At 39.7% G+C, this 26,925-nt stretch overlaps 1 protein-coding gene across 2 annotated transcripts in view; it reads left to right on the top strand.

Moving 5' to 3' along the window:
* Nucleotides 1-25,582, top strand: part of ALPK2 (alpha kinase 2) — a 47,345-nt gene extending 21,763 nt beyond the window's left edge. For both annotated transcript variants that reach the window (XM_009274731.2, XM_009274730.2), the window contains 9 exons: nt 144-3,018; nt 5,616-5,763; nt 8,713-8,840; nt 8,944-8,979; nt 11,013-11,287; nt 11,409-11,497; nt 14,807-15,024; nt 17,164-17,212; nt 21,575-25,582. In XM_009274731.2, coding sequence (XP_009273006.1) covers nt 144-3,018; nt 5,616-5,763; nt 8,713-8,840; nt 8,944-8,979; nt 11,013-11,287; nt 11,409-11,497; nt 14,807-15,024; nt 17,164-17,212; nt 21,575-21,809 — 4,053 coding nt within the window. In that variant the 3' untranslated portion in view covers nt 21,810-25,582. The remainder of the gene's footprint in view (nt 1-143; nt 3,019-5,615; nt 5,764-8,712; nt 8,841-8,943; nt 8,980-11,012; nt 11,288-11,408; nt 11,498-14,806; nt 15,025-17,163; nt 17,213-21,574) is intronic.
* Nucleotides 25,583-26,925: the final 1,343 nt, after the last annotated feature.

Genomic DNA, 26,925 nt, shown 5'->3' on the forward strand with positions numbered 1-26,925 from the left:
AGCTACAAGTCAGAAACTTGACCATTGACAAATATTAAAAAAAAAAAAAAATTAGGTACATTTCAAGCCAGAATTCTAGTTCAGGCCTGTGTCAAGCAACATTCTAATTTTTAATTACATTTCTCTTTTTTTCTTCTTTGTAGAATCAAGGTGCTAATCTTAAAATCTTTACCCAGAATTGTGAGAGACTATGTATGGAGCCTGGAACAGAAAAGGAGGGCATCTTCATGACTTGTGAGAGTGCAGGAACCATCCACCCAGCTTCAGAAATGCTCTGTACTGAAAAGACATTACAAGTAAAAAATGCAAATTTACAGACCTATTCTCAACACCATGCTCCTTCTGATAAGAGAGAAAGTTGTCACCAACAAGTCTTTTGTGAACAAGGAATTAATGTTATTAGTAATGGCAACAAATCAAAGAATGATATTTCACCTTTTCCTTTATGGGATACGGACTCTGTTCCTGATAAACAAGAGTGTTTGTGTGCTGTTCTCTCTTCTGCAAAGCTATGTGATGAGCCAAGGGAGGGAGAGCAAAGGTATAGTTTTGACTCACATGATAGCAACGACACAGATATTCTCTGCAGTCTATCATGTGATGAATCTCTGTTTGAAGCTAATCCCAAGTCAGTCCTGGAATCTGGAGAACCTGAGTGCAAAGGAGATGCTGATATATCTGCAGTGCATGACAAGCTGTGGAAACTTCTTCATGAAGATGACTCAGACTATCAAATCCCATTTGAAAACCGGGGGATCACAAGTTTAGAAATTAGGCTGACAGATAGCAAAGTCAGAGAACTGAACTTTGTACAGGAAACCTGTTCTAATCATCCTTTGCCAATAAATTTGATAGAAGAGCAGGAACCTATTACACAGCCAGCTAATAGACAAAGAACAGAGAAAGAAGACTGCAATGTTTCTAATAACCTACTTAAAACAGATGAAGCATGTAACAGTGCATCCATAGGAAACATTTGTCTTGCACAAGTGGTAGAAACAGATGGTATATGTCTAGATTCTAGCACTGGAAATAAAACGGAAACACCATCCATTTGTGTTTCAGCAAATAGTATCATCTTAAATACAGGGGAGTGCTTGGAGCGGAAGCCAAATCAAACATTAACTGACAGTAATGGATCCATTCAAATGACTGTTGCTCGGGAAGGAAAGCTTACCATTAATAATGCTTCACAAACATGTGATGCAGTTTCTCCTCAAAGACTGAAAAATGCTCAGAGTAGTAATTTAGCATATGACAAAGAAAACCCAGCTTACATGTCAGATAAGTCGCATGGGACAACTGGACAATTACTTCATACTGAGCACAACATATCCTTGATAAATGAGTCTGTAACTGGTAAAGGGTGTAATTTTAGAGACTGTTACCCAGCAAGAAAAGAACTGGCTTATTTCCCTGAAGAGAAAGACATTTTCCCTGGTGAAAATACCAATCAGTTTACACATGAAGAACACTCTTCTATTAACACCATACACAAAAGTTATGAAGAGAATTTACAAGAAAAAGGTAATCACTCAGACTTGAATGCACAAAATGACACTAATTCTGACAGTTATCATCTTTCAAAAAATAATGACTGTCGAGATTTTCAAGTTGTTTCTAATGCACAGAAATACAGTTACCTAATGCAATTGCCTAATTTAATTAAGATTCCTGAAACCATAACACGTAAGAATTTACCCCAAAATATAGACCAACTGACAGAAATAGAAAAACAAGAAGTGGCATATACTCCTTCTTCTGAGGATCCATTTTTAAGAGATTTTTATGTAGAAGTGCCCAGATATGAACCATGTAAAACAGAAGAAGAACAGAGAGAGATTTGCATAGGTGATGAACAAAGGGCTGAAACTTCCTGTGGCTCAGGAGTTAGTCATGTTTCAGAGAGTCAGACTGCAGTTTCCTCTCATAATACATCAGAACAACATGTATTTTTTGTCGACAGCACCTTCAAGTCTGATAAAGAGTTAAAAACAGAGTCTTCAAAAAATCACACGTACGCATCTGGAAGTGTAACATCAGTTAGTACGCCACTGCCTAGAAAGACTCAAAATGAATACCACAGCATAGCAAATGAGGATTATAGAGATACCAGTAATCAGTTAGATATCCAACAACTGACTGTAAAAGAAACATTGCCATTCTTCACACCTGTAAGCCAGTCAGAGGGCCTTCTTACCAGTATATCAACAATGGGGTGTCCTGGCACAGGAAGTCAAGTAAAAGAATCCACACAAACTGCAGTCAAACTAGATGAAAATTGGAGTGCGCTGGAAACTTTCTGCAAAGTATTGCAGGATCAGTTCCATAGGGTACCTGAAGAAAACAAGGAGGAAGCAGTCTTGTGTGAAAATAAACGAGAGATTCAAAGAGCTATTGAATATAACCCAGATGAAGCTGAAAGGAAGTCTCCTTTGCACACTGGCTCCAAGGCCCAGAGACAGATTATGAATATTAGCACTGAGCAGTCCTGGTCTGACTTGATCTCTTCCAGCAAGCTAACTGAGGTTGATAATTCAATTAAGTGTACTGAGTATGATAAAGATGAAGAAGTCATGACATCAGAGAACATAGTAAGTGGTTTAGTTAATTTGCCACCAGTTGATTCAGGGAGCAACCAGTATTTTCAAGAGCAACCACCCTACAGCAGAACTCAGCCATTCTCCATAGCGTTGACCACATATGATCCATTCCCAGTCAATGCGGAAACGCTAAGAAATCAAGAAGGATTGAAATCCTACCAGACATCACCAACTGTTGCTGAGCCTGAGCCCATCAAATGTAAACAAGACACAGCAAAGAGTGGTCATTTAGCTACTGGAGCTAAGAAGAAATTACCACCAGCAACACTGTCAAAAAAACCCCGACTGGAGGAGAGAGGAAATGTCAGCAAGGATCCTAGCTGTGTTAAAGAGTCTGTGAAGAGTGAGGCAGGCATGATTCATAAAGAAGATAGAAAAGAGCAAAGGAAACTAATTTTGAAAAAGGATACCAAAGGTAAGAGAAAACTGATTTTCATTTCTGTCCTTTCCCATCGTTCTGGCTACAGTACAAAATTCAAATTCATTAAACACACTGCAAGCCTCCTTTAGTCTAAATCATATCAGCTAAAGGTGTCCTGCCCTCACTGATGTTAATTTCCAGTTCTGTGAACTTAGTAACTAGTGCTGTCCCTGTGCCACAGAGCTGAACCCTCCCTAACATCCTTTTCGTAGCTGGCAAAAATGTGTTAAATTTATGAACCTATTTGAAATAGTTACTTCTTCATTTGTCTCCTCGCGTAACATTTTCAGGAATGTATAGCATAATGGTACCACATAACCACACAATACAGCAACTGCAAGCGCAGTACTTGCACGTTGTTATGTTCCCACAGGGCTGTATTCCCAGTTATGCTCCTACACTGTGGCTCCCAAATGCAATTACCCTCTCGTGGTTACCAAATGGTTTTATTACTAGCAAAGTATTACTGTTATTAGTAGGGTACCACTGATAAACATAATGTTTTGCAGTCCTATCTGATGACTGATGGCTGGTTCTGCATTCATTTTCACCACTGTTGGTCATAAATGACACTGATGAAATTAGCAATATTAAATTGACATAGAAAACATAATTGAAATGAGGTTCAGGTTGCTTGTCACAGTCTCTAGGAGGTTGCTATTAGGTAAAATGCAGACAGAAGTAGCAACAGTGTAACAGCTAGACAGATGAGGTATTTGTGGTTTCTATGGATACTTTGCAAGGACCAAGGTCTTATTTTTACCTTTTGACATTACATTTCATGTTCACATCATAAAATAATTTAATAGGTCAGAGCAAGACTGAACAGTGACTAAAAGTAAGCTACACAACTATGAAGCTCTTCAGAGAGTCTAATTACAGTGGGGTCTGGTGAGAGTTCTACTTTTCCAATCACATTTAAAAAAAACCCAAACTTTTCTCTGTTTGAAGATGTGTCCTTTGCCAGAACCAAATGTGTGGGAGGAGAGACACATTCCTTCAAAGCAGAGCAAGCAAACTGCAATTACTGAGAAATGCCTGATCTTTTTCCATGTACCTGAGGCTATGCTTGAAAAATGTTTTAAACATTCAGGCTTGCATCAGATAAGACTGAATTTTCTTAACCTGCTTCTGATCTGCTTTAGTCTAGACTGAAATGAATGTATGTTTGTACTTCAGAGAATTGTGTGGACCTTTTCCCAGCATTATGGGAAGGTTGGTATGGTTAGTCTGGTATATATTCAGTGTTCTCTTTTGTATTATTTTCAGCTGCAGGAGGGACGACTTTGTGGTTAGGGCAGGGAATCTAGAGCTGTTAGTTCTATTTACAGTTCTGTCACATACTGTCTGTGTCATTTTAGCCCTGATTCAGCAAGATTCTTAGGCCTAAGGACTTCAGTGACTACAAGTTAAACATAGCAATGAATTCCAGGTGCCTGACCCTTGGAGTTGGATCCAGCATTCCTTCGGCATTAGGTGTGGAAAGTTAGACTGCTGGAATGGCATCGCTGAGGGAGATGTGTCATGCCAGCTCATTCAGAGTGCAGCAGCTCAGAATTAATACAGTAGGAGACATAACATCTTGTATTTTATATCCCTTACATCTAGCAGGGATGTCTCACTTGAGCGCAGGGATGTGTCATGATCCCAAAACCTTTCCCTAAGTATATATTGATTCCCTTTCTTTCCAAGTACCCTCCATCCTCCCGCTCACGCCATGCCCACGTGCAGAAGATGCTGGAGCATTCTGTGAGGCAGAAAACAAGTCTTAGCAGAGAACCAGGTTATCAGGACCTTCCCCAGACTGGGCAGAGTGCTGTCTTTCTGTAACCTGAGTGATTCTTGGATTTGTTCTACACGATGGTCAATGTTTAGCAAAAGAACCGTGCCCTGTGGCTGGAAAGGTAGGGACTTTCTGTAGAGGCGGGAAATTAATCCTTTGAAACTGAAGAGGGAAGCAAAGGCCACTGACATTACCAAATGCAGATATCTAACCACTAAGTGGGGGTTCCTCCCTTCAGCTGTGTTTTAAAGGAAATGGTGCCATCACTGCATCTTGCAAAGAGTCTCATCCTGGCTAGGTATGTTCCAAGAACACCTTGGAGACTGGGCATCTCCTGGGACTTAAAGTCTTTTCTCTCAAAGGCTGTGATCAGTTAAAAAAATCTACTAGGTACAAGTATTCAGTTAATATGAATTCTCATTATGTAACCATATGGTATGCTGTACCTTTGTGGTGTCTTTTTTTTACTGATAAAACCAGCTGGTCCTTTAGTTAGAGAGAATGTGTTTTGACTAAGAAATTATTTTATGTCGATGACTTTTCAGGCTAGAACTTCCCTTGGGTCCTATTCCATAAATTCAAAATGTCTTTGCATTGAAAACATTTCCATTGACTGTGGGGGGCACTGAATCAGTCTTTTAAAACCTCTGTATTTTAAAGCCTTGGTTTCTGCATCAGAAGAAATCATAATTATTTACCAGTGTTGTCAGATTCGTATTAACATCTGCAAATCATTCTGGGATTCCTTTAAAATGCCAAAACAATATCATTATGTTCTAATCCTAAACTGTGGCTCTTCTGTTTCAAGCTCCCAAGCTGCTGAAGAAAATCCAAGCAGAGTTGTTCCCTGACTGCTCTGGAAATATTAAGCTATGCTGTCAGTTTGGTGACCTTCATAGTGACTCCACCATTACATGGACTAAAGATTCCAAGTTACTAGCTCGACTGCAGAGAAGGTGAGTGAATGTTTCTGAAGGACTGGTAGTTTCTGAATAGCTTTTGGGAAAATATGCAATTGATTCACTCTTGTACCTGTTGAGAGATTAGTATGATAGGTGCAAATAATAAGTTTAAACAGGGTCATTAAGAAGCATATCTTCACACAGTGCACTAATATTGGTCATAGTTTGCATTCCATCACCAGTAATTCCTCTCAGCCTGTTCATAACCAGTCTCATCCAACTTTCAAGTACTGTAAAAGATCAAATGAAGTTTCAACCTCAGCACCCAGCCAAACAACATAAACATGCTTGGTTAATATGTGGGAGGCTGTCTGTCCTTGTGTGGTGGAAGTGAATTGCTGAAACAACTAACATGCAATGTAGAGCTTGACGTGATTATTCCGCAGAAGCAATACAGACTGGGGGATGAATGGATTGAGAGCAGCCCTGCAGAGAAGGACTTGGAATACTGGTGGAGAAAAAAATGGATGTGAGCCGTCAATGTGCACTTGCAGCCCAAAAAGCCAATCATATCTTGTGCTGCATCAGAAGAAGTGTGGCCAGCAGGTCAAGGGAAGTGATTCTCCTCTACTCCGCTCTCATGAAACCCCACCTGGAGCACTGCGTTCAGCTCTGAGGTCCCCAGTACAAGAAAGACATATACCTATTAGAACAGGTTCAGAGGAGGCCACGAAAATGATCCGAGGGCTGGAACACCTCTCCAGTGAAGAAAGGCTAAGAGAGCTGGGGTTGTTCAGCCTGGAGAAGAGACAGCTCTGGGGAGACCTTCTTGTGGCCCTTCAGTATTTAAAGGGGGCTTATAAGAAAGATGGAGAGAGACTTTTTACCAGGGTCTGTAGTGAAAGGACAAGGGACAACGGTTTTAAACTGAAAGAGGGTAGGTTTAGAATGGACATAAGGAAGAAATTCTTCACTATGAGGGTGGTGAGACTGGCACAGGTTGCCCAGAGAAGTTGTGGATGCCCCATCCCTAGAAGGTCAGGTTGGATGGGGCTTTGAGCAACCTGATCTAGTGAAAGATGTCCCTGCCCATGTGGCAGGGGGTGCACTAGGTCATCTTTGAAGGTCCCTTACAACTCAAACCACTCTGGGAGTCTATGATTCTACTTTGAACTTCATATTCTGTATCGAATGGAACTTGAAGCTGATTGGATTAAACTATGGGAGTTGAATTTAAGGAAGAATGATCTCTCCCCTCAACCCAGCCAGTTAAGCTGACTCTGAGTGACAAGAAGCAGTCCAATGAGAAGGGTGGAAGTAAAAGCTTCTTAAGGCCTTTATCAGGATCTTTTCCAGCTTTTCTTAAAACTCCGTTTTTATGAAACGAGTTATTTTCTTCTGTAGCAGTAATGACATTCTTATCGCATAGCTCTTAAAATCTGTTTTTAATGTTTCAAAAATACAAAATTAACATTACCCAAAGCAAAAAAAGAAAAGATTTTTCCATCAGAATGCACAATTCTGTGAAAGTGAGTAAATTTTGTAGGAAGGCATCTTCTAAGATGTTCTTTTAAGGGGAGAGAAAAAGTTGCACGAATTGGTTAAACTTCCCATGTCATTCTGATTCTTGTTGTTTTAACTATACTGATTTTGATTATTGTATTACAATATCCATTGTAATATTAGTACATACCATTATCTGCTAAATAATTTTGCAGTGTTTTAACAAATAAACATTGCAGAGATATCAAATTTATCAGTTTTTGCAGTGATAACAAGTAAAATATGTGATAACATAAAATATTTGCATTTTAACTTCATAGGATAAATATATTTCAAAATGTTGGAATGAAAGTGAAATATATAACACAGATTTAAAGTAAGAGAGATTCCTAATTACAATTTTTCCTTCAAAAATGTTCAGTAGAGTTCAGTGGAAATCTCCCTTCCATCACAATAAAAATCCAATTAATTGTTTTGTGTGTACCCAAGCACTGTTTCTTCTTTTGGAAGTATACATCAGTCTACAGAAATACATAATCTGGACTGTTTGGTACATCTTAGCTTTTACTTTCAGTAGGGGGCATTTACAGGAAATTTGGCAACAAATCTTTAAATTTTTCTTACCTGTCAACACATGGAAATATGTGTATTGAAAAATACACATTGCTAGTAATATTAATATCTGCTAAGTAATTTAATTTAAAAACTATTGTTGGACAAATATGTTCTCCAGTATGCCAAAATATCATGAAACTTCATGCTGCCAACAAAACTGTGCACATCTTCACTAATTCACTTCACAAAAGCTCTGAAGCACAATAGCCAGGTCTCCATAATCCCTGCATGGATTATCTGGCTTGCAGATAAATACTTCCATGGACATCCACTGTGGTACATGTGAAAACCTTCATGGTCTAAGAGGACTTGTTCACTCAGGCATAGCACTGTTTCAGTGTGGTTTTATTGCTGCCAGAGCCAGCTTGGGTCTGCAAGTACTGTAACTGCATTCACGTGTCATTGCACCCCTGTTAATAATATCTGCCTTTGATCCATTTGTGAAATTGTGTATACAGACATCAGAGAGTAAACATCTAGCTTGAAAAAAGCAAAGAAACAGAGAAAGCTGAGTGAGGAGTCAATATTGAGGAACAGCATACAACATTTTGGGCTTTTATATGTTCATACTTTATATATTTGGCCATGATATTGATAGGGATATTAGGATGCCTTTTGGTGTGATTTAATTATTTTTAGATTTGATTGAGGTACTTTCCTCTCAGAGTGTAGTAGGATCATCTATTGTGAAACACATAATAGGCTGAATGCTTCTAAGTATTTCACTTCTAAGTGAAATAAAATATTTTGTCTACTTGCATCATATTTAAATCAATCTTTGCAGTGAGGGACAGAAATTCCAGGGACAGGAGGAGAGATACATGGAATAATCAGGAAAGGTCTTTTAAAAGTATTAACGTGGAAAATTAACATCTTCTGTTCCAGTGCCCAGGATGACTCTCCTGTCTCTTTGGCAATAGCTAAAGCCAGTAACAAAGACCAGGGAATGTATTATTGCTGCTTGAATAATATGTATGGAAAGGTGACTGCTGAGTTTAATCTGACTTCTGAAGGTAAATCCCAGTTTATAATTTTAATTAAAAAAAATAGTGAAAATGGCAGTTTCCTTTTTTTTTTTTTTTTTGCTACAAAAGCTGTTTCTTTGTTTCCTTGTAGTATTGGAACATCTCTCAAGTTTTCAGAATTGGGAAGGTAAGTACACACATCTGCTTGAATGTGTGCTCTAATCTTTGTTCCTTCTGATTTCCAAGTAGAACAAAAGATGGAAAAATACAACCAGACTGAGACATTTTTACAGTTATCCCGTGGGAAACTATGGGAATCCCTTGAAGCCATTGAATCAGTATTGTGTTTTTGCTAGCTGTCTTTCCCTTTTTGCACTCACCTTTGCTGTACCATCAAAGATAAAATTTCGCTTTAATTCATGGGAGTTTTGTAGGTGAAATACCCTCCTGTAGGATGGAATGGTTTGTGTAGAGTATGGAGTACCTGCTGTGACAAACCATTGATTTGAACTTGACTGTGTAACTCCTTGTTAGCTTGATGCACTAGCACTTCACAAACAGTAAACAATGAAATAGCATTGCATCGCATCATGCAGAGACACAGGCACACACAGAGTACTGAAAGCTCTTTTGGCAGAAAAACTTGCCAATGGTGTTTGAACACATGGTCTTTGCAAGTCACCTGCTATGTAACTTTAATCCAAGAGAAAGACGGGCATGAAGATTTGGAATGCTTTCCCCATATGTTAACTTGCATTTAATCACACTCGGCATATGTCTTGCTGTGCTACAGCTAAAGATAGACAGTGCATTGCAAATTGGTTTATCATTTCTGAACACACTGTACTAATCAAGTACTTCATTCGGCCAATTGATTTTTCTTTCTTTTTCTAGAAGAATAAAATTAAACGTTTAGTTCCTTGTTAACATGAAGACAGGACTTTTCATGTAACAGCACTGTATAACTTTTGATCAACAGAGAATTTTAGGTGGAGTTAAGGAGCCTTCTAATTCTAGCTTTATATGTGCACTGTTTCCTCTGTGCTTCAAAGAGAGGCAATAGTGTACAGAGTCTAAACCAGCGTGCACTGTTTCCTCTGTGCTTCAGAGGCAATAGTGTACAGAGTCTAAACCAGAGATAACTACAAAGGGGAGCTGGAAGGACTGCATTGCTGCGTAGTATACACCTTTTGTTCTCCTATTTATCTTTTCCACTGATGTTCATTGAAATGTTGTGATTACAGAGACTTGAAGTGCAGTTAGAATTGTTTAGTTTGTCTCAGTGCTTAACCTTCACCACTTCTTTTTCCCCCTATATTTTTTTTCCGTTTGTATTCCAGTGATCATTTAAAAGGGTGAAATCCATAATCCTGCTTGATTTCAGTTGTAACAAACTCAGGCACACATTCTTATGCTACTGGTACCTTCAAAATCCACAGGTGGGGTCATAAGAGAAATATACCAATTTCTCCTGAATATAAAGATCACTAAAATTGATCTATTTGCTTTTTGATTGAAAAGGCTTTGACTAGGAAAGGCATGTTTCCATCATGGTTGTATAGGATAAGGACTGAGACCTCTTTCAGCTGAGTGTCTCTACAAACATGTTGGCAGAATCTTTCCCTGAAAAGATTCCAAGCTGAAAGCTAAAAGAAGCTCTGGTTGTACCAGCAACTTCTGGCTTTTCTGAAAAGACAGGCTAGCTTTGGAAGAACGTGCTCTGAGCACATTGGGCACAGAACTGTGTTCTACTTTTAAATTCATATCTACATACACTGCTGTACATTAGCTTTATTACTGTCTCTGTCTTCCCAAAAAAGCAGAGTTGGCAGGATCTCTGTATTCCCTCAATGGCTCTTTAGTTCTCAGTCAGCTTGACTTACTTCACATTCATTTGAAGCTCCAATTTACAACTCCCCTAAAAAAACAAGATTCTGTGGTCTTTACCTCTGTTTTTTGTTTGCTACACTCTGTATTCTCTCCTTATGAACCTGAACTGCCACCTTTCTCCATGCTGGCTTTCGACAGTACAGGCAACAAGCTAAATTTAGAGGAGCAGGGTCTCAGCCCCTTATTAACACAAGTGAGGCCATGTATTCTGTGTCCATTGGGCATTTTCTTTAATACTCTATGGAGAGATGCATTTGTTCTCCCATGTCCACCCCTTTCCATGTGACTGCAGAAGGATGTTGTGCAGAACGAAGTGGCATTGTGTTTTAGGTGTGGAAGAAATTGAATTCATGCAGCTCATGTTCAGAGAAGATTTCATCAGTGACAGCTATTTTGGTGGGAACCTGCATGGAATAATAGCTACAGAAGAGCTTCACTTTGGTGAAGGCATGCACCGGAAAGCCTTCCGAAGTAAAGTGATGCAAGGCCTCGTGCCAGTGTTCAGTCCTGGCCACCCCTGTGTTCTCAAAGTGCACAACGCGATCTCATATGGGACCAAGAGTAAGGATGATCTGGTTCAAAAGAACTACAGACTAGCACTGCAGGTAAGCTTCCCCTGTCCTTTGTAAGCAAGAATTGTGGGGAAAAGCTGTCTTGCAAATATTGACAGATGATCTCTTAATTGTTTTGAGTAATATTCCATAGGCATATCTGTTTGTAATATAGGAATGCTATGTCCAAAATACTGCAAGAGAGTATGCGAAGATATATGCAGCTGAAGCTGAACCCTTGGAAGGCTTTGGGGAAGTACCAGAGTGAGTATATATCTATTTTTATATACATATACACGTATGCGTGTGTGTATTGTCCTGTGCCACAGCTGCCCACTGACTGCTAGGAGTAATTACTGAAGAAGAAGAAAGAGGAATCCTGAGAACAGTGTTACAGCTGGAGTTATGACCTAAATAATACTGAGTATCAAGGTGGTGAGAGAGATTCCATTCCCTTAGAGAAGGATAATAAGGAGTGACGACAGTAAATAGCAGGCAAAAGGCATGATTTTGATATAAATTTAGAGGAAATTATTCATGTTAGTGAAGTAACACCAGTAGGTGATACTACTAGTATCATCTAGTAACAGCAGTAGGGGATAAGTCAGGCCTTCCAACTTTTCATTAAAAATGAAATCTTGAGAGAAATCATGATCATTCTAGAGCTGGTATGAAGTCACTCCATAGGCAAGTTTTCTATGTAAAGAGAGGCTTAAGTCAAAAAGCTCAACTCTGATGCTAGGTTTTCCCAAAGATTGGTTTATTTCGTATCAGAAGTTTTCCATTTCCTGAATATGTGTACATCAGACCAATAGCTCAATACAGGTTCACCTCTGCCTCTGAGGCTGGGAAGTGGCACCTTGAGGATTTCGTAATAGATCTTTTTCAACGGATTTCTTGTTCCAGTGTCAGGCTACTGTGTAGAGTTGAGTTTGCAATGGATGGTTGAAATTCCATCTGCCTTGCTTCAAGGATAAGACCTACATGCTGAATCTCCATCTCCATTTAGATGACACAAGATCTGCTCAGCTGCACTGATTCCCTGAAAAAAAGGACCACTTAAAACACAGCCTCTGGAATGATTCCTTAAAGCAGCCTTTTCAGGATTAGAAACAGTGATGGAGATGGCAGCGGAATCTTTTAGGGAAAATATTTGTGCAAGTCAGCTTCTTTTCTGGAAATATATTGCTCTTGGTAAGATTTGTGTTTGAGAGATTTCTCTAGGCACAGGATATAACCTCTAGTTTTGATATGAGAGAGAGAGCAGTATCCTACAAAAACTAGAAGTCTGGTGCAAATAACAGACACGTGGAAGGTTCAGATCTGGTGCTCTATTCTAAACAATTGGCTGGAAGACAGCAGCTAGGAGCAAAAAGAGATAATGTGCATATGCTTTTGGTTTGCTTTTTAATTTCAAAATTTTAAGGCTAGATTCCTTTCTTCTAGCCAGCCCTTGTCAGACCAAACTTGCATTTAAAAGAGGGTATATTCCTTGCAACATTTTATAAGAGAAATAGAGCAAGAGAAAAGTCATCCACGTTCTCCAGGGTTAGCTTTAAAGCTACAGCCTTAGCCTATCTGTGCACGTTTGACTGTAAGAGAAAGCTGGGGAAAGGATAGAGGAAGCACTGCCCTATAATAGTCAGTGGCCTGGCAGCTAGACATTTATAAAAGGGCAGGAGGGGGAGAGAGATTCTGTGGTCTTGAGGTTACTTACGATAATTCCACAATGGAGTAGTACTAACATTTCCTTTAACCAGTCACCCATTTATTTTCCTTTCAGTGTGCAGTAATATGAAACTATATGGAGCCTTATATACTAGTACTAGTTGTTCACTTTAATGATACTGGTAGAGTTAAGCTGATCTCATACCTTGAATGAGTAGGTTAGAACTAGACAAGTGCCTACAGTCGCAGTGATTGTTCCTTAGAAAGAGAATAACTACTAGTATAAAGGCCATTTGTACCAGTTTAACTGCATGTGCTATAACAATAAGAGTAAAATATCACATTTTACAAATTTACATATTTATCACAAATAAATTAATGGTGTCAATAAAGCTTGATTGTGGACTAGGACTGGAAGACTTATACAGAAGGGCTCTAGTTATATGTGGTTCTCTGTCCCATGACTAACTCTTCTAGACCTCCTTTCAATGTATATAGAGTACATATGTACATTCACGATTCTGCCAGTTCCAGAATCTACTACAAGTATGTCTGGAAGCAACTATACCACCCCTTTGGCAGTGTTGCTCTAAGAGATAAGGCTGTTTGTAAGAAAGCAAGTAACTAGAAACCTGTTTTGTGGTGACAGTCATTTCTCCCATTTGTTCTGAGATACTGCTAGGAGCTCTTGTGAGCTAGCTGATAAAATACGGTTATGTTCCGTTACCAGCTCCAGCTGAATGGCTTTCCAAAATGACCTTATCTCAGAGCAGTATTAAATTCCACTCTAATATACACTGATGTCACTTTTTTGCTTACTCTAAGGTTTTAATTTTGGAGATTTATACTGTAGTATCGGAGTGCTGCCTAACAAGAATGCTGAGTTTTTCCAGTGTAAGTACAAACAGAAGGCAGCTATCTGTGAGGTAGAACATTGCTTTCCAGACAGCAGGAACTTTGGTAACCAAGAAGTTCATGTTGCCAGTGAGACAGATACTTCCTTCCAGACTATTGTCATTATGACTTCACATTCAGTCTTTGTCTTTGGGAAGACCATGAAACCCCAAGCAAAATTTTATTTGATACTGGATATGAGGTTTTGGCATGGTGCATCTTTAGACATAAATGGACCTAGCCTGTATTCCTACAAAACTTTGTAAGTCTTTCTGGCTAAACTAGCTCAATTTCTAAATGAATAAAATGAGACAAATTTTGTCAAGTTTGCAATTTCCTGAAAACTTCATACAGAACTAGCTGCAGTTTTCTGACCTGGATTCAAACTTTGCTGAAGCCCAAGAATCTTCAGAAACTAGATTTTCACTTGAGTCAACTTGTCTTGAAAATCTGATGATCTTTCCAGAGACTTTCTTGTTTCCTCTTACTTTTTTGATAAAGTAGTTGCTTTGTATTTTCATTATCAAAAGTGTTTGCTAATTTTGGATGTGTCAGGTTTTAGAAGTCTAGTCTGAGAAATCCTCCACTTACACTGGTCTTGGGCAAAGCACTTTCTGGAGTGGATCAAATTTGCAGGTGCTTAACACCTCAGAAAGACTGAATCATATATCAGTCAGACTGAGCAGCTAAAGCAGTGATACTCCAAAATAAGCAAGCACCCTTTATTGTGCAGAGTTTAGATTTTGGGATGTAGTAAGACAACATTAGAAAGTATGCTTTGAAAAAGTTTACATCTGAGTAAATAATACAAAGAAATAAGCACATAGAGGATAATGCAATTATGTTCTAGAGCTACCTAGAAATCTGAATCTTGCCCAGATGTCTCCTGGCTTGGTTTAGACTTGGTAGCTGTTCATTCACTCTCTGAGATCATTGTCCACTTTGTCTGTTTCTTACTCCTTCATTGACAGAACTCTCTGGATTTTACTAGTTTTTATCCCTTGATTTCAGGATCATTCCTATTTTTCTTGTTCATCGCCCTGCTAATAACATCCCCTATGCAACAGTGGAGGAGGAGCTGGTTGGGGAATTTGTGAAATACTCTGTCAGGGATGGCAAGGAAGTAAATTTCCTGAGAAGAGACTCAGAGGCTGGCCAGAAGTGTTGCACCTTCCAGCACTGGGTGTATGAGAAGACCAATGGGAGCTTGCTTGTCACTGACCTGCAAGGTGAGTTGTCTGAGTCGGGGGCAATCACATGGCTTTCCCATGATACAGGCTGGTGACCACTCACAGTCAATCGCCGTAACTGCAGAACTTCCAGGGACTTATTTCTGAGCAATGTTATTCTTGGCTTTCTGTGTCTTATTGGCAATGCTGAATGTGCTGTAATGGGCAGAGTCTTCTCCAGATGTGGACAGTACCCTTGCCCTGTGCCTGTTTTATACAGCACCTCATGCAGATCAGAATAAAAGATAGGAGAGGGAGTTAGGATATTTTATTTTCCAGCCTCTTTTAAGTGCACTGTGTTTGTGTGTATGTTACCCTAGGGAACAGAAAGACATTCATTAATTGCCTACTGTGACAGCAGGGGCGAACATGTATTAACCTATACAGTATTATGATGTTTATCTAATCAACAGAGAAAGGGAATTTTTACCTAGCTTATGTTCTTGTAAGAAGACAGTTTGGAAAAGAAAAAACAAATGCACTCTAACGGGAGAGTTGTTCTTCCACGTGTCCCCTTAGTAAATCAGGACACTCAATATGAGTCAAGTCTGGCTTATTGTCTCACCTCCCAGAGGTTAATGAAACATCTTGTGAATTAAAGAGTTCAGTTGTTAATAACATCCTAGTCCTTCACTTTTTCTTGTATTTAAATACTTACCAACAATCTCTGAACAGTGGAATGCTCCACATCCAGGTCCTGGCTAGCTTTCAAGAAACATGTTCCTTCAAAAAAGAAGAATGGTGAAGAAATGCCCTCCTTGCATTTACTAAATGCTGCCCTTACGCTCCTACGTCTGTGACTCCTCCTAACTGCTGAAATGCTGGGCCTGTACCCAACACAGTATGCATAGATGTATTTGAAACAGAGAAAGACAGACCCTTGTTAAAGAAAACCAAAGAAAGGTGGAATTTTAGAAAATACCCCATATTCTTTAACAAGAGAAGGCAGGAAAATTATCAACAAGACATCTAAACAAGACCCCTGAAGTAATTTAAAGGGAGAAGAAAGAACAAAATCCTGGCCTAAGGGAAGCACAACAGCAGAAATAGTATCTGAAGCTCTATAATGATTGCTGCCACAAAGGACAATATACCTGCTGCTGCTGAAGAGAAACATCCTTCCTCTCTGATCATCTTCTCATTTGAGTATCTAGGCTGCATTTTTCAGGCATACCAGTTGAGATTTCTGAGGGTATTCTCCAAGGAAAATGGTCTTGAGACCATCATTTTCCTGTACAGAAAAAATTGCACACAACAGGACTGCATTTTGCCTATAAACAAGTCAACAAAGGGACAGGTTAAAAAAAATCAAGTTCTTGGAAATACTGAATAAGAAAGGGATTTTGGATCTCTCACCCAGAAAGTAAAAATAAGGTTGACTGACCTCTTGCTATTTGATTAGCAAAACAAATATGCAGTTCCTACTGATAAACATTTTAGTCTAAGTTTGCAAAGCATCAAAACCACAAAACCCATAAATAAATATACCCATCTCAGGGCAGGAAGAATTGCACACAACAGGACTGCATTTTGCCTATAAACAAGTCAACAAAGGGACAGGTTAAAAAAAATCAAGTTCTTGGAAATACTGAATAAGAAAGGGATTTTGGATCTCTCACCCAGAAAGTAAAAATAAGGTTGACTGACCTCTTGCTATTTGATTAGCAAAACAAATATGCAGTTCCTACTGATAAACATTTTAGTCTAAGTTTGCAAAGCATCAAAACCACAAAACCCATAAATAAATATATGCATCTCAGGGCAGGAGCCTAAGCAAAGATTTTGTATGTTTCTTAAAATGCAGTCATCAAAGTGTAACCCCTCCTTCCCCCCCACTGACTGTCTAGCACAGGAAACAAGTTATGCTCCATTTATCACCTTTACCTGTATCACTATTTATCTGTAAGCTACAGGTATGAGACTGACTTCTAGAAATTGCTAGTGATACAGAGCACAAACATCCTATTTTTAATTAAGGTACTTTAAAATGTTTTGAAAAAATGGTGACAAATAATTAAAATTAAAAACATGAATCAATAAGTAATATTTAATGCCTCTATATATGGTGCTCTTGAATCTGAAGATATTCCTAGAAATTCTAGTGTAACATAAGCTCTCTGTTTCCTTGATGCCTTGTAGGTGTAGGAATGAAGTTAACTGACGTTGGCATAGCAACATTGGCCAAAGGGTGAGTGAAAAATTACTTCTCAACAGCATGGTTTTGCTTTACACATCAATCTCTTCACAGTGTAAATATGTTGGGGGAGGGTGCACTGGAAATTTATTCTTGCTTTAACTTTGGAAGAAAATCCTCATCTGACTCTTTTAACTTCTTTTTGTTCGTATTTATGGGAACCTGCCTGTAGGGGAAACACATTTATTTTGTTCTAAAAGGATGGGGCTACACTGTAGATTGGGCTTTACTTTTCCTTCATGCCTCCCTTAAAATAGGGTTATTCAAAGGGCATTTCAAGAGTGAAATCAAGGTCTCTGGTGACTTACAAGCAAGTAAGGCACTTTACTTGGTGGTACATCAGCTGCAGGAAGGTGGGGCTGAAAATGCAGGGCCAACACTGGCTCCAGCCTGGGGTACGAGGAAAGACATGGTGTTTATGCTGCCCAGAGCTTCTGACCGTGGAGGAAATATCTCAAACCCCAGCATACTGTTGGAGCCAGAGCTCCAGCTGAGCTTGCACTCATTAGCACCTGCCCCAGCAAATGCAAATACAAGTGCTTATACCTAGATCCTGCTGCCAGTAGCTAAGGTGACCCTTCTCCCCTCCTTCTCTTCCACTGGAAGAAGAGAGGCTATCTACCACAGTGCTGTGGGAACTAGGGAAGGAGATTCCCTGAAAGGGGCCAGTTTGTATTGCCCTTTTTGCAAGGAATTTTCAGGGACTGCATGAGAGAACACAGCTGAAATCCCTCTTGCAGCCAGCAAAAGTGCCAAAGCTTTAGAATATGTATTTATGATGCAAGCTTTTATAAAGACTCTTTTCTCAGTTTAGAACTCTATGGTTAGTTTTTCTTCCTATAGCAGGCAGTGACTGTAAGCTTTTCTTGAGCCCGTGTTCTTGTCAGCTGCATGGGTGGGGGGAAGATGTCTGTTTAGCTTTGTATAGGCTGCTTATCTGATAAAAAAGGAAATGTGTTAAGGGATTTGATGGTATCTCTTTCCCTCCTCTCTCAAAAGCAGTAATTCTGAGCTATAACAAAAGATCTGTTCATAATATTTAGAGGCCTGTTTCCTAGTAGTTTTGCAATGGCTTCAGGTCTTTTTAGGAGACTTAAGCATGTATGTAAAGATATAGGCCTTTAACGCTCTAACTTTCTTCCACTTCTCTTAAGTTTCTGTTAATTAAAGCTTCTAGTTATACCACAGGCCAAAAGAGCCATTGATAGAAATAGGCAGTGTAGGCAGTCATTCAAATCAGCTGGCTGCTGGAAAGAGAAAGGGGATGGGGATAAATGCCTGTGACCAATGCTTTAAATTCATATTCTTTTTTGAGAAACTGATAGAAAAAAGCAGATCCAAACACATGTATTGAGTCTTTATACTAAACTGGATCTTGTCTATATACTCATGGTACAGGAAAAAACCCTCACAATATCTTTTAAATTATTAAAAAATTGACACCAGAATATTCTGGGAAATTACTCCTATAAAAACACATGTTGGACTATGGAAGAGGAAGGTGAAGTGAGAAAATGGATATGCAATGCAAGCTGCAGTAAGGATCACCTCAGTCATATATAAGGGAATATCATTTCCCTTCATGAACAACGTCTTAAAAATGTTGAGTATCATTTTGTTTGTCGTTTAGCTAATGATATTGCTACAGGACAACAGATTTTTCCTGGTCCTGTATTTTGCTTCCATGCTCCTTTCCCAGAATGGTCACCTCTGCATTAATATCTGCAGTTTGATTTTTAATTCCGCGAGCCTGGATGCAGAAAACAAACAAGTACACAGAATTCATCTGTATTACTGGCTATTGCTGCTTTTGGTAGTGTGCAGCCATGCTGATGAGAGATTGTCTATCTCACATGTTGGGGAGAACATACATAGTCCTACTTAACTAAAAAATACAGTATGATACTGTTATGATTTTAACTATATTGTTAGAGAAGATACAAACCTGTGTAATTTTTGGTGTAATTGCATGTAGAAATTCCCATAGTTTCCTCAATCACTCTTTGCAGAGGTAATGACCTCAGTGATCACAGACAGGTCCTCTGCCTCCAATTCTTCTAAGCCTGGGCCAATCACATCAAGGCAAACCAAAAATATCCTTGGGAAATGCTTCTGTGATCCTCGATGAATGGAAAAACCTTCATATTGTTCCTGGTTGGAATGTAAATTAAATACAATTCTAATTTCACTCTAAGATTAAACTTGTGATCAGGGAAAAAAAAAACCTGAAAAAAAAAATCCATCTCCCCCACCCCACCCCCGCCATGCTCATGGTATAAGCAAGCTTTCAAATAATCTAATGTCATAGTAGAAACTGTTATTGATGAATTTACAAAAGCCAATATGGCAACTGTCATGAATTATTCACGGCCATTGTTTATACCCCAGTGTTTCTTGTAAACCAAGCACAATAAACAGCATATATTAAAATGTTGTACCTATATTCAGCATTGCTCATTGCTGTTAATGATTTTTATGGGGGTCCAGACTCATATTCCAAGTCTGAACAAATATTTCTGGATGAGCATTTATGTCTGTTTTATCAGTGAATTGGAAACCAAACGAAGCCAAAGCAATGCGCTGAGGTAGCTGCAGTACAGTTTCTGTCAGCAGAGGGCAAAGCCTAACTAGAAACCGAAAAGCCTGGAAAGTGTTTTTAATGTAGCCACTGGGGTGCACCAGAGTCAGGCAATCAATCCTTTAAATAAGCTACTTAGTAGATTCTTTGGCGAATGTAAACAAAAATAATACAACACAGTGACTGGCTTCTAAGTGCAAACAGTGAGCCAGTTTAGAAGCTGTGCACAAGTGCCCAGGTATTTATCCAAGAATGGTAAACACAAAGATGAAGGAATCAGGAACACAGTGACCTACGGTCACGATGATTAACAGGAGGGCTGTTTGCCAAATGTGGATCTGAAAGTCTGTCTGGTTTCAGGGCATTGACAAATTTAGTTTTGCTCAACATGGCAAAAAGAGGCATTGGGGAGTTTAAGCCTGGGGACAAATCCAACATTCCCCCTTCAGATTTAAGGAAGATTTGGTTTGGGCCAACCCCCAACTGTCAAGTTTGGGAGATGGAATTCTGTCCGGGTTTTATTTATCAGTCATCTAGTCAGTGAATGAATAGTGCATGCAGTGCAAAATAACAGCTTCATATTTTTCAGGGCTTGGAATGGTCAATAGTTTGGTGTTATTGAATACAAAACATATGAGTGCAATACGGACTGTACAATTTAGAAGCCATTCACTAATGGAGACCTTCCCCCAGTTACACATACCACAAGCTATAACAGCACAGAATGGTCAGAAAGAGTTTGACCTCAGAGAAATAGTGTTTTCTTTAGCACTATGCAATCTGCATGAGGAAAGAAGTTCTCTGGAATGCTGTGCAATGAGCATGTTGTGTTAATTTCAGTGCTAAATCTTGTTTGTTTGTTTTTCGTGCAGTGATAACTCACAGTTCACAGCTGAGGACACTGTGTGTCCAGTGAAGCAAGAGAATAGGGTAGAACGTGCACTTTCTAAGGTTACCAAAAAAGGAGAGGAGCACCCTGGCCTTTCTTCTCTCTTCTCCATCCTGGTAATTTGACCAAAAATTACTCCTTTAAAAAGCAGGTGCAGCTTTTAAAAAAAGTTGATGCAGCTTAAAAAGCAGGCACCAGAAGGAATGTCAGCAACCAGTGGCAGGGTGAGGAGAAGAGGGATGTACATGCTCTGCCTACTCCCTGGCTCTACTAGCCCACTGAAGAAGGGAGAGGTAGCAGTGGGAGATACGGTGGTGGCTTGGGAACTGTGAAGGCTAGATGAGACTACCTTCCTCAGGAACGCTCCTTACATCCTTCTTCCCCAAGAGGCTTGGCTCCTTGGGATCTTGTAGTCAAGCCTGGGTGAGGGAGGAGCGTAGCACAGAAGTTACGTACATGTTTGGATGAAAACAGCTTCTGGTTCTGACAGTATCTTATGCAGCAACGTTGTCTCTTCATGGTAGTCAAAAGAACTGTTCATAGATGTAGAATGGATTTCATTTATATGTTACTGAGACAAAGTCAGCCAGCAGACAATTATATTCCCAACTAAATGAAATGAAAAATAGTAGCCAGGATACAGACCACAGAACTATGCCTCTTTAACCCTTTTCCCTCTTCTGTCGCTACTTATTGCCTGGTTCCTTCACGTCTCAATGGCTCAGTTTGATTTTCTGTGACAGAGTTAGTGCTTCTCAAAACAGCATGGGTGGAAGAGATTTGCTTAATGTTTTCAAGTTGCTTATGAGTCAACAGCCATACTCTGCCTCCCTGTGCTGAAAATGAATCTTGAAATCCCATTTGGCTTTTTTTTTCTTTGTTGCTACAGATACAAAGGTTTTAAAGGCAACTGCTCGATTTCCTTCATTGAGCAGTTCAGAGCCCTCCACCAGTGCAATAAGTACTGTGAGATGCTGGGGCTGAAATCTCTCCGAACCACTCATCAAAAACAGAGGAAAGCAACATCCATGAAAAGCAAAAATCTACCAAACTCATCGACTATAAAGAAAACAGTGCCCAAGAAAGCAAGAGAACCTAGAGACTTCATTTCTTCAGAGCACTGAGTTGCACTGTCCCATCCTGTGAAAACTCCTCTCGAGGATATGTAGTAGTGATAGGCACCAATGACCTGGTGGGGGCATAACTTTAGTCTTTTGCCTTATGACTTTATTTTGAAGTCATCCTGATGCTGATGTCAGCAACAAAGAAAGGAGCTGATTCTATGGTCTTGGTACCTGAGATTTAACACCAGAGCAAGGTTTCAAGACAAACTAAGCCATCTGCCTGGATTATTTTATAACTCTTCTGTGTATTGGTATCTGCACATTTTGAGTCTTGGACACTGAGTGCACCACAGGTCACTGGAGAACATCTTCCCTTCTGTGTGTCTCTGCCTGTGACGCTGTGGGTTCAGCTGCTACATAGACATCAATATATTTAAGATACCACTTAGTAAAAGTTTTGCACAGTATTGTTGCTCAGGCTGCTATAGAAAAAATGTTTCCTTTACCAGATTTTTGCATATTGTAATCCTACTATAATCCTATTCTTGTAGTTTTTTCTCCCACTTACATGTCTTTTAATACAAGACAAAGCCATTCATGGTTGGACATATCTGTCTTCTGTCCCCCACAAAATTAGCTAGCATCTTTAAGGTCCTCACCAAAGTGATGTCATCAGCTTAAAGATGAGCAACTTGTGTGATTCTCCATAGAATTCCTTGCTTTCCATGCAAGCTTCCTTGAATCTACAGTGAACCCCATGGCACAGTACTGTTGTGCTTGCACCGATCCTGTTGTAGGATAGAGGTTTGGAGTCTGCATGTTGCCAAACAGATACCTTCTGAAATAAACCATTACATATGGAGGGTATTTCAGTACCTTGCAGCATTTTCAACTAGAATAAGTACAATGACTTTTCTGTGTAGCGTAGAGTTGTTTTATAAAGGAACATGACAAGTGCCCTGGGCCAGTACCTGTCTGCTAAGGAGTCATGATTTATCCGAAATGCCTAGGCAGGGCCAAAACTGAAAAAAGATACTGTGCTCCATTAAACTTAAGTGTAGCTTATGTGGAGATTTGCAGCCAGAGGAGGGAGCTATGCATGTCAGAGGACATGTCGGCAACAAGTTTACTGGAGGTGGCAGTTGAAAACCCAACCTGCAGTGCCTAACACAGAATACAAACAGTGAACGTTGTCAGACTTCTTATTCCTGTGTGATTGCTAAATAGCAGGTGGTGCCAGAAACCAATACCTGTGTGTAGGAGTCCCATCAGTGCTGAGGAAGATAAAAGTGATTTCAGGCTAGGTTCTGCTTTATATTGATAAGCAGTGTGTGCCAAATAAGAGATAAACTGTTGGGGACTAGCTGACACTAGGGACAGAAACTCATCTGACTGCAATGTAGATGTAACATTTAGGCTTGTCATCCTGGGCTCCCTTTACGGTTAATGGAGGTCTTCTCAATGGAATTTAGAGCAAAGTGCAGGTTATCTGAAAAACAAACATTTGAAATAGGTTAGATTAACTGTGCCAAAAAAGTGCCTATGTCTCTCCATTGAGAGAGAAGGAAGCAAAGTGTCAGACAGACATCTGCATTTTAAATTCCTACTGTTACATGGGATGAAGTTCTCTAGCGTTGTTCTGAAGCATTTGAGTTTTTAATAGTTTTCTGCTAACTTAGGTGGAGGAGATCAACTACAAAACGGTATTGCAGAAATTAGGATGGCATTGTAGTCCACGTAAAATTGAATGTATGAAAGACTATTTGAAAGATGAGTTTTTGAATAGAAAATGCCAAAGGAAGGTGAAAACTCTGAGTGTGACTGAAATCTGGGTCAAAACATTGAGAATGAAACCTTGACAAAACAATTACAATGTACTGAGGATGGGAAGCCATTCATTTCAAAATAAAGGTGAATGACAATGCTGTACTACTGCAGAGAATCTGAAGTATCACAAGAGAATGGAGGTAGAAAAGTATACAGAGCAGAAGTTTTGAAGGAGTTATCAAACACAGCAGGCAGAGGGACATGTGGCATAGATGAGGCAGATGGTCTTACTGATACCGGCTGTGCTGTAGGGAAGAGGTTTTCCCAGGGAAGTCCCACTGTTCTGGTGTCTCAGTTCAAACCAGGAACCAGTCTGAGTTTACTCACATCTCTCTCTCAGCCAAAAGGAAGTCGGTGCGTGTAAGAGAACGAGACACTGTGCATGGCCAGACAGTGCACCTCGCAATGGGGATGGCACCAAGCCACTTTCCACTGCCACCTGGCAATCATCAGTGCATCATTTATTTGAGTCTGGAATTCTGTACTCTGCTAATGCTTATTGCTGCTTGCGGTTCTGGCTAGCTTTGGTGGGGAAGAGAAGATGTTGGGAATGGGGCATACTGGGCGCTCTGTCATGTTGCAGCTGGAACTGTTGGATCAGTCAGGGGCAAGAATGTCAGTGCCAGGCAGTTAGCATGAAGCCGGCCACCCAGACCAGGGGACCGTGCTGTTAGGCCAACACTGTGTGTCAGTGGGCCTAGCTGAGTAGCCCTTTCCCCTTCTGTGGTGATGGGAGAGGGTCTCAACAGCAGCTCTGCTCCTGACAGCTTTCCATCAATGGAGAGTACCAATATGGGAAGGAGAGTTTACCACAGATCTTTCCAGTTCTTCTGTAGCCATGCGTGTCAATAGTGTGCAGGATGATGTAACACCCCTAGTTATGAGGCTGCTTGCTCATCAAAGCCAAGGGGCAATGTAAGAAGCCTGCATAAAAAAAGTGAGGCCTGGTATAGCCATTGAACTTGAATTCCCTCATGCGCTGCTATAAACAGAGAAGGCTCACTTGGGGCTTATTGCCTGATCCAGATACTGCATGTGTGCACATGTGCACGTGTGTATGTTTGCAGGCCACCCTTACTTTACCTAAGGTACTCTCGTCTGTCTGTCACGTAGGAGCTGAAAAGTGGTTCCCTAGCTTTCTTTTTCAACCAAGTTGACTGTGTCTGGTCGTTCAAGAAACACCAAGTATGATAGTGGCATGTAGCATCTTTGGGAAGGAAATTTGCTCCCATTTCCCTTCTTAAGTATTCAGCTTCCTGATATTTCTGATCTCTAAGAGACAGGGTATTGGGAAACCAACACTCTCCCACGCCCACAACTTCAGAGAATTAGTTTCGTTGATATTTCATGCCTGTGTAAAAACATCACCTTACTGCATTTACCTGGTGTGTTCAATACTGATGACAGCACAGAGACAATGAATATTATCCTTGTCTGGAAAGATGGAGGTCTCAGTCCTGCAAGAATTCAAGCTCAGATGGATTCTCAGAGCACCCATCTGTGACCATAGTTCCATCCCTGCAGTGGTTTGCAGGACTGAGTCATAACTTTCTTCCTTATTATTTAATCAATAACTTGGAGAAAATGTTGTTTACACCTGTTGGCCAAAATAAGCACAGCAGAAACCATAGATCTGAATGAGGATGTTTATGCTCCACATGTTCATGGAACACAATACAATGAAAGGCTCTGTGCTCTGTGTTGCCTTCTAAAGAAAAGATGATGACATTCTTGTCCCCTGGCAGTGAGCGTAAGTGAATCTTTTAGAATGTTTTCCTCTGTGGGGGAACTGTCCTCCAAGCCCACTGATGAAGTATTAATTAAGGACTTGGGCCACATTCTGGTTGTATTTCTGTTTTGATGGATTTGATGTTTTTCATTCATCTTTCAACTAGACTTAACATCTGTACTCAAAAGCTAATTTTCATTTTCTTATTGATCTCGCAGAGTAAATGTGTACATGGAGCATTATATAATAGCAAGCCATCATATTTGGATTAAAGAGACATACACCCAGCTAAAACAAGCCCACTGATGAAGTATTAATTAAGGACTTGGGCCACATTCTGGTTGTATTTCTGTTTTGATGGATTTGATGTTTTTCATTCATCTTTCAACTAGACTTAACATCTGTACTCAAAAGCTAATTTTCATTTTCTTATTGATCTCGCAGAGTAAATGTGTACATGGAGCATTATATAATAGCAAGCCATCATATTTGGATTAAAGAGACATACACCCAGCTAAAATGGATGCTTTTCCACTGCTCAGGAGTTTATTGAACGTATTTTGTTTGTTAATAGGCATATTACATTGCTGATGTATTACAACACTGTGTGAGTCACAATTCCTGAATTTCTGTCAGTGGAAAGTCCAACTGATGATAATAGGAAAACCTGGCAATACACTGATTTAAAGCAGTCATTTTTCTGTAATAGAACAAAAGCTTCAATTATAATAATGTGACATGATCCTGTTAAAATTCAATCATTGCCTTTGAGTTCAGCTACACGTGCAATTACATTGAGATAATTATACATTAATAGCTACCAAAAGTAGAAAATGCTTGACTACCTCAGGTTAAAGCCATCTTGACAAGTTCTAAAACCTTGCTCTGTCATGGTACTCAGATGATTGCTCTTTGGTGTACCTAAGGGAAGTAGAGAATTGAGTCTTTGTCTTTTATTTGTTTCCTTGTTGCCCCATCCTCTTTCACACTTGCTGAGCTGTCTGTTCTGCCCTCCTGTCTGTCTTGTTTGACAGGTAGAACTCTGTGGTAGGAATACCTTGTCCATGCAGGCCCCTCTCAAAAACATCCTCAATTCCTTACTGACGTTTCTGGATCATGATATAAAGAGTTTAAAATTTAGATAGTCTGACAGTGACACAGAAAGAGCTCCAATATGCATGTCAAAAACTGATGGGAAATGATGATTAACAGACTGTTTGTCTGCCCATGTCTCAATTTTAGTGTCAGATTTTTTTTTTTTAAAAGACTTTGCTAATAATTGTTGTTCTTTGTAGACTGATAACTAGCCACTCTACCCACCTTAGTCTTGCTGTTACAGAAAATACATATATACCCTGTATCAGGAAGTATTTTCCTGGCTATCTGAAAAAGAATGAAAGCTGAGTACATCTAAACTCAACTTCATACAAAGGTTTAGACCAAGAAATCAGACTGGGAAAAGAAAGTTTGGTCCTATTTATGTCGGTTGACTTCAATGCCAGAAGAAAGATTCACCTAGTAGAACTATGGTTTTACCTTGGTGTACCTGTGTTACCAATATGCATCAGGTGGATATCTGCAAAATCATAAGCAGTGAAATAATAATTATCAGTAGGGTAA

The sequence above is a fragment of the Aptenodytes forsteri genome, unplaced genomic scaffold (assembly GCF_000699145.1).
Source record: "Aptenodytes forsteri isolate BGI_AS27 unplaced genomic scaffold, ASM69914v1 Scaffold112, whole genome shotgun sequence".
Taxonomy (NCBI): Eukaryota; Metazoa; Chordata; class Aves; order Sphenisciformes; family Spheniscidae; genus Aptenodytes; species Aptenodytes forsteri.